Source organism: Papilio polytes, unplaced genomic scaffold, assembly GCF_000836215.1.
Source record: "Papilio polytes unplaced genomic scaffold, Ppol_1.0 DF823923.1, whole genome shotgun sequence".
Classification (NCBI taxonomy): Eukaryota; Metazoa; Arthropoda; class Insecta; order Lepidoptera; family Papilionidae; genus Papilio; species Papilio polytes.
The window spans coordinates 3,683,569-3,690,068 of record NW_013525281.1 but is presented as its reverse complement, the minus strand read 5'-3'; the positions used below and the strand labels follow the sequence as shown (position 1 = coordinate 3,690,068).

General features: G+C 36.3%; 2 protein-coding genes across 2 annotated transcripts in view; one reads left to right on the top strand and one right to left on the bottom strand.

The window, feature by feature from the left end:
- The first annotated feature begins 170 nt into the window (after positions 1 to 170).
- Positions 171 to 1,686, top strand: LOC106102294. Its single transcript, XM_013281717.1, has 3 exons — positions 171 to 370; positions 561 to 753; positions 1,069 to 1,686. The coding sequence occupies exons 1-3, from the start codon at positions 245 to 247 to the stop codon at positions 1,353 to 1,355; spliced, it is 606 nt and encodes a 201-aa protein (XP_013137171.1). The 5' UTR covers positions 171 to 244; the 3' UTR covers positions 1,356 to 1,686.
- A 187-nt stretch (positions 1,687 to 1,873) lies between these two features.
- Positions 1,874 to 6,500, bottom strand: part of LOC106102211 (papilin-like) — a 44,780-nt gene continuing 40,153 nt past the window's right edge. Inside the window, exons 11-17 of the mRNA XM_013281630.1 lie at positions 6,274 to 6,500; positions 5,956 to 6,192; positions 5,446 to 5,596; positions 5,159 to 5,331; positions 3,395 to 3,566; positions 2,968 to 3,051; positions 1,874 to 2,347 (exon numbers count right to left, since the gene is read on the bottom strand). The exon at positions 6,274 to 6,500 is cut by the window's right edge and continues 1 nt beyond it. Coding sequence (XP_013137084.1) covers positions 2,232 to 2,347; positions 2,968 to 3,051; positions 3,395 to 3,566; positions 5,159 to 5,331; positions 5,446 to 5,596; positions 5,956 to 6,192; positions 6,274 to 6,500 — 1,160 coding nt within the window. The 3' untranslated portion in view covers positions 1,874 to 2,231. The remainder of the gene's footprint in view (positions 2,348 to 2,967; positions 3,052 to 3,394; positions 3,567 to 5,158; positions 5,332 to 5,445; positions 5,597 to 5,955; positions 6,193 to 6,273) is intronic.

Below are 6,500 nucleotides of genomic sequence, written 5' to 3'. Positions count from 1 at the left end.
GTAATTGATACTATCTAACTTCGGTTCAAACGATAACAGAGAACTGTATTGATAACACGAGATATTACCAATAGAAATTTTATCTTGTGTCTGATAAAACGTTGAATAGTACAGATTGATTCTTCAGAGGTTTACTTCTTTTATTTATTTTTTAAAATTAATCATGGCTGTACAAAATGACTCCCGGCAGAATATAAACGTAGCTGAGATTAACGTCGATGAGAAGTCCGCGTTTGTTGTATTTATGAATGTTGTAATAACGTTGACTCATATTTTAGTCGGTGCGATTGCGTTCAATGCAATATTTTTCGCTAATATCTTTGATTTCCGAAATTCGTTTGAGCAACATATTTATTTGTGTGTTATTGGGGTAAGTGATACTTTAATTTACTTAAAGGAATGATTTTTGTGTTTGTATTTACTGAAAATTCTAAAGATTTTTTAGAGATTGATTTAATATCAATGATCTTATTGTCGATAGATTTAAAACTAATTCTGTTATATGAACATTTACTGTCCAAAAACATAGCCAACAATTTGACAACGATTACTTGTTCCAGTACATCCTCTTGATGAGCCAAGCTGTCCTCTCTATCAATCCATACGCGAGTTGGGCGAAGGTCCTGAGCTATGAGAACAAGAAGATGATCCACTGGTTGATGCAGATTTTAGGCTCAATTCTAGCAATAGCCGGCAGTATTGTTAAACTGGCCGATGTGGATACCAACTTTCGATCAGCTCACGGCATTCTTGGTTAGTTTTTTCGATGTTATTATAATTTTTTATTTAAAAAATTAATAGCTTTTTGTTTTTTTTTGTGTGTAGTTAATTGTATGACTTTCTCTCAAGCGTTAGTCTGAATAACATACTGGGTATCTTCATTTTTCCTTAAAGGAACTTCCCTCTATGTTTAAAAAGATTCTTCTAATGTATTTCTAATAGAAAATACACTTAAGTATCTGACATAAGGAAAGCTACATGGTTTTAAATACATAGTTAAAATCTAAGGATCCTGTGAAAATTCTGTTTTTTAGTGTAAAATTAATTTATCTTTTTGTTTACTTTTAGGTCTTGTGGCGATGCTTTTTACCATAACAAGTCTAATCAGTGGTGTAATCAACTTATTTTCTATGAACTTCAGTAATAACATTAATATGATTAAAATAGGACACTCTGTTTTAGGTGCATTGGCACTTTGCACTGCTTATTTAAGTCTCTGTTTTGCATACCATGATGTATATAGAATAGTTTATGGAAATAGCAACGCTAATCTTTCGATTATCCTTACGGTGGTCACTTTAATAGGGGTTTTGGCATCGACTTGCATAAATACGGTTAGAAGAATTCTTCCTTAATTTATAAGTTAGTTGTAAAGTGTGATCACACCCTAAGATATCTAAAGGTTAATACGTATACTAAATATTTTGCGTAGTATTCGCCGCGTTATCCTGTCAGACGTGAAATTTTAGAATTCTAAGTTTGAATGTGACCTTATCATTGAAGACAATGTTCATGTTTAAATGCTGTTTCAGTATTCGGCCGTTATACTTTATGATGATTTATACGATGAAAAAGAGTGGGAAATTCGTTTTATATGAACCATTGTTATCTTTTAGAATTGTATAACAGCACTCTTTTAATTTTTTGGTGTGATTTTAGTACTTATTTTATTTTATTTATGTATTTTTTGTCTTTGCAAACTTTTCTACATTACAAAGTATGACTGTTTTGCAACCGTTAATTAATAAGCTTTGTACCAATTTGTTGCATCACAAGTGTATTTAAGCGTTTATTTGAGAGACAATATTAAAAACATTTCGTAAAAATTATAATCATTTTATTTTATGGCCGCCTATATACATAAGTTAATCAGTACAATGAAACGTTACAATCTTAATATCTAAAAGGATTTTAATATCTTAAATTATAAATTTTATAAAAATACAATATCTCTCAAAAATTAAAACTCTGAGAAATAATTCAATATCACACCAATTTAATAATACGAGTTATAAAAGATACTAAAATATAATTGTCAGTAATGTTAAGTTATAAGTAGTTTAACTTAAATTGGTTCATGTTACCTTTAAGTGACGATAAGATGTTAAACCGCTTGTGCACTAAACGGATAAGTTAGTGAGCTAACTCAATCAGTAAAACGGATATTATAATAAAAGGTCCACGCGCCAATTTGAGTTAAACTAACTACATCAGTTCCAAGTGTGATGACTTCAGTGTATATCAATAATATTTATACAGGAGTTGCAACAATTCCTGATGTAGTACATATAGTGACAGAGGCGGGCCTGCACGGCCAGCGCGCAGTTACTCAACCTGTCTATGCAATCTGTAAAAAAAAATCACTTTGATATGATTTTATAGCTTCGTATTGTAAAGTCCGTTACACGCTCAGTGTTATCTGACAGTTTTATCTGGACAATCCGACCGTTCAGATATGAGGGATGTGTTACCCCACACGATTGGGTATTATACCAAATGAGTATTAGAAGAAGTTTGAGAGTAGCCCCAGTAGTTGAGAAAAAAAAGGAGTAAAAGGTTAGCTTGGTATGGACATGTTATGAGAAGGGATGAATCGCATGTAACAAGAAGGACATTAGTTATGAGTGAGTGTGGTAGAGTACACCGGTAGAAGTAGATCTAGAAAGAGATGGATGGATTGCATGAAAGGTGACATGATCAAGAAGGGAGTGTTGACTGAGATGTCGGATGATAGAGTTATTTGGAGGACGAAAACCCGGTGCGCCGACCCCTACGGGAGTAAGATAAGCCAGGGTACATGATGAATCCGATCGTTCAGATAAATCGGACGTGAGTAAAAACTAACAGTTATCGGACCTTAGTTTGGACTATTCAGATAAAACTGAACATGTGTACCTTAAATATATGTTGCGATATTTTAACATTGATTAAAGAAGTGTTTAAATGACAATCATGATAGTTAAATACCTTTGTCGTCGTTCCCATCAATAGCGCTTGTTTGTGTTGTGGAGGAAGTCGTAGTTGTAGTATGTTTATTTGTTTTGTGAAACGCTGTAAAAAAATAATTTAATACATCAAATCATTTACAACGGTTGGAAAGGTATGCAAGAGTCTAAAACGGATATTGGAGATCGATTTTTGCTATGATTATCTTACTAACATTATAAATGCATTGAAGGGATGAATGGTAGCTAGAGTTTGTAGCCTAAACGGCTGAACGGATCTTTATGAAATTTGTCATAGATATAGATCATATTTTGGAAGAACACATAGGCTAATCACTTAAGTTTTTTTTTTATTTCGCGAGGACGGAGTCGCTGGCAAAAGCTAGTTAATTTATCACTAAGTGTAATTTTAGTATGAGAACATTTAGAGTTAACTGAAGTATACATACGGCTAGTGAGCACAGCCGGCTCCGTGTCGTCAGTGGGGCATGGCGGGAGACAGGGGCGGTGCGCGGGGGGGCGCGGCGCCGCGCACTCGCCCTCGTTAGCGCCGTTCCTACCGCGCGCACACACCACAGACCGGTGCTGGACTCCCGTCTTCAATGAACAGTTCCCTACGCACTGCAATAAATATTTGTTATCAGTAACAAGGAAGAATCGCGAACTGTTACAAGATTTTTCGAGGTATTATAGTATCCACACTTTATGGCTGCTCGGTCTTAGCTGCGAGTTGGTGTGGTATAATAACGGTAGATATTATTAGTAGCCTCCAAGTGTATTAACTGTAGATAAGAGAACGCAAGCAGAAGAAAGCCCTACCCAAATTTGTATTTCTATTTCGTCCTGATGATATCTAAAGTTGTGTTTAAGACAGACTCTCATGCTATGCTACGAACCGTTATACTGTTTGGATAGCACTATACCTGTTGAACCTTCCTAGCTTTTGATACGCATAAACTTGTTAAAAAATTTATACTTAGATTAATTGTATACTTAGTCCCTACAATGTATGGCCTTGACTATTATTTATATAAACAGGGTTTATAACTAGCTATTAAATATTAATGAGCTTGTTGCAAATTACATGTTCAATTCATCTTAGGCACAAATAACGTAGTTGTGATACTCGTTTTTGTGAGTCCTAATTTAAAAATAATTTTAATTAAATAAGCGCTTATGCTTATGTGCATCTCCTCCTTCGTCGATTAAGGGTAGGCAACGAAATCGCTATTGCGAATGTCTATGGGCAGCGGTCGCTTCGCCGGTTTGGCGTATTCAGGTGGCCGCTTGCTCGTTTGCCAACTTATGATAAAAAAACGCTTGTCCCTACTAATTATACTTTGATGTTTTAGGCAACCTATTTCATACAAATAAAGGAGAGAATGGTAGTCAAAGATAGTAAAATTGACCATTAAAATTACAAGTAAGTAGACAATTTCTCATCTTTTGTACCTAACAAGATTGTGTAAGCAAGTGGAGTATTAAAATGCAAAAACAATAATTTTTAAGAATTACAAATTCAAATAATATTCGCATATTTAAAGGAAACATTAAATAATAGTATATAATGATACATGATGAGGATAAACAGCATAATGGTTAGTGACCAGTTTAGAGATCTTGCACCTCCCGTTACCTTATCTACTAATGGAGGCTGCATAATGTATCTATTACTTAGTAGACACAAACTTGTTGCCGGCGCTCGCGAGTTCATTGTCTCGTACAAGGTTTCATTATCCGATATAATAAATTCATTGAAACGTTACAATCAATTAAGGATATAAAATTATAGTCAGAATTATTACATATTAACCTTTCCACAACATAAATTGTAATAACAAGGATCATCACCAGCTCACTATACGATCCCACTGAAGGGCTCGGAGGCTACACTAAAGTAAGGGGTGATTAGGTCAAAGTCAACAACGCTGTTCCAGTGCGGATTGATTGACTTCATACATATCTTTGAATTAGTCAATATATGCAGATTGCATCACTATAGGAAATTTGAAAAACGAAAATCACAGTGGTATATGGTGAGATTCGTACCCTAAACCTGTAGATTACAAATCAAGCGCTTAAAACCCTAAATCACCAATGCTGCTAACAAGCATCGATGTCACAAAAAAAATTGGAAACTAACTAATTAAATTATGACCGAATCGATAACTAAATGCTTACACATGACATAATGCATTGCAGTAAGAACTTACTTTACTCCACTCGCTGTAGTACCAGATGGGCGCACAGTCGCCGCAGTCGCGATCACTCGCCGGCTTCGGGTCCTTGCAAGCTGAGTCTCTCAGGTGACGGCCAGTTTCACCAATACAGAGAACGCCGCGGATCTGTTTGCCTCCACACGGAGCTGAGCATGTCGACCATTCACCTAAAAAGTAATTACCGGATTGAAAAGTGTCGGTCAAGATTAGTACAAAAAGATGCATAGGTGATTGTTACAAGCATATCATATAGATATTAATAATAATATTGATTTTTGTACCTGTAAACCAATGTCCTTCATGAGGCACACATGTGGCTTTCGCAGTACAATTTCTTCTTACATCTGGTGATATTTGAGGTGAACAACCAGACGGGTCGCTGCACCGCACGCTGCGGGTTTGTAACCCGCCACCAACGCACCATCCAATACACTATAACAGTTTTTAATTCACAGGAGGCATAATTTTAGTCCCTTTTCCTTTCCACTCTTCTTATAAGGAAGTATGGTAGATAAAAGTGGATTTGACGGCAGAGGAAACACATGAGAAGAAGAAATATCATCTTTATGTGCGTCTCCTCCTTTGTCAATTAAGGGTACGCAACGCTTCTGCAATTGCGAATATTTATTGGCAGTGGTCGCGTCTATTTTGGTGAATACAGGTGGATGTTTGCTCATTGCCACCTTACAGTATAAAAAAAAACTATTTAATGACGAATTGGATGTAAATATTTGGCAAGTCTGTCACTGATGTCAAGGTATTATACATGTGAATAAAAAAAATGAAAGTACCTGGGACCAATCAGATGAAAGCCAGCCAGCAGAAGCACTTAAGCTATACTCGGGTCCGAGATCGGTTTCAGAATTGTTCACTGATATCGTGTAGACGGGACCTTCTCGAAACGTGTCCGTATCCTCGTTTAGGCGTATGACATGTTTCGATTCAAGAGTACTATATTTTGGACAATCTGCTATGTTGCATTTTTCACTCGTAATCGGCCTTTCGGGAGAACATTTATCATCGTTAACCTAAAAGGAAATAGAAGTAAGAATATGGTAGAAAAAAAATATCTGCATAAATATGCTTATGTCATAGACAAAAGGATTAACCTTTGTAATTCCTCTAGAATGATCTTGCACGCATCCAACTATTCTGGTCCTATTCGCAGGACCACACGTTGGGCACGGAGACCAGGCGGCAGCTCTCCATCTCGGCGGGCAAGCGATCATACCACAGCGACGTCTCTTTCCCGACGGGGCAGATCCCGAGCAATGGACCGGTGATATCTCTCTATCCACTCCTTCCGTCGTTTCTTCTACACACCGATATTTGCCAA

Coding starts and splice junctions, on each gene's coding strand:
- LOC106102294 (XM_013281717.1), top strand. CDS start 245: ATGAATGTTGTAATAACGTTGACTCATATTTTAGTCGGTGCGATTGCG. Junction 371..560: donor TTTATTTGTGTGTTATTGGG/GTAAGTGATACT, acceptor TACTTGTTCCAG/TACATCCTCTTGATGAGCCA. Junction 754..1,068: donor ATCAGCTCACGGCATTCTTG/GTTAGTTTTTTC, acceptor GTTTACTTTTAG/GTCTTGTGGCGATGCTTTTT.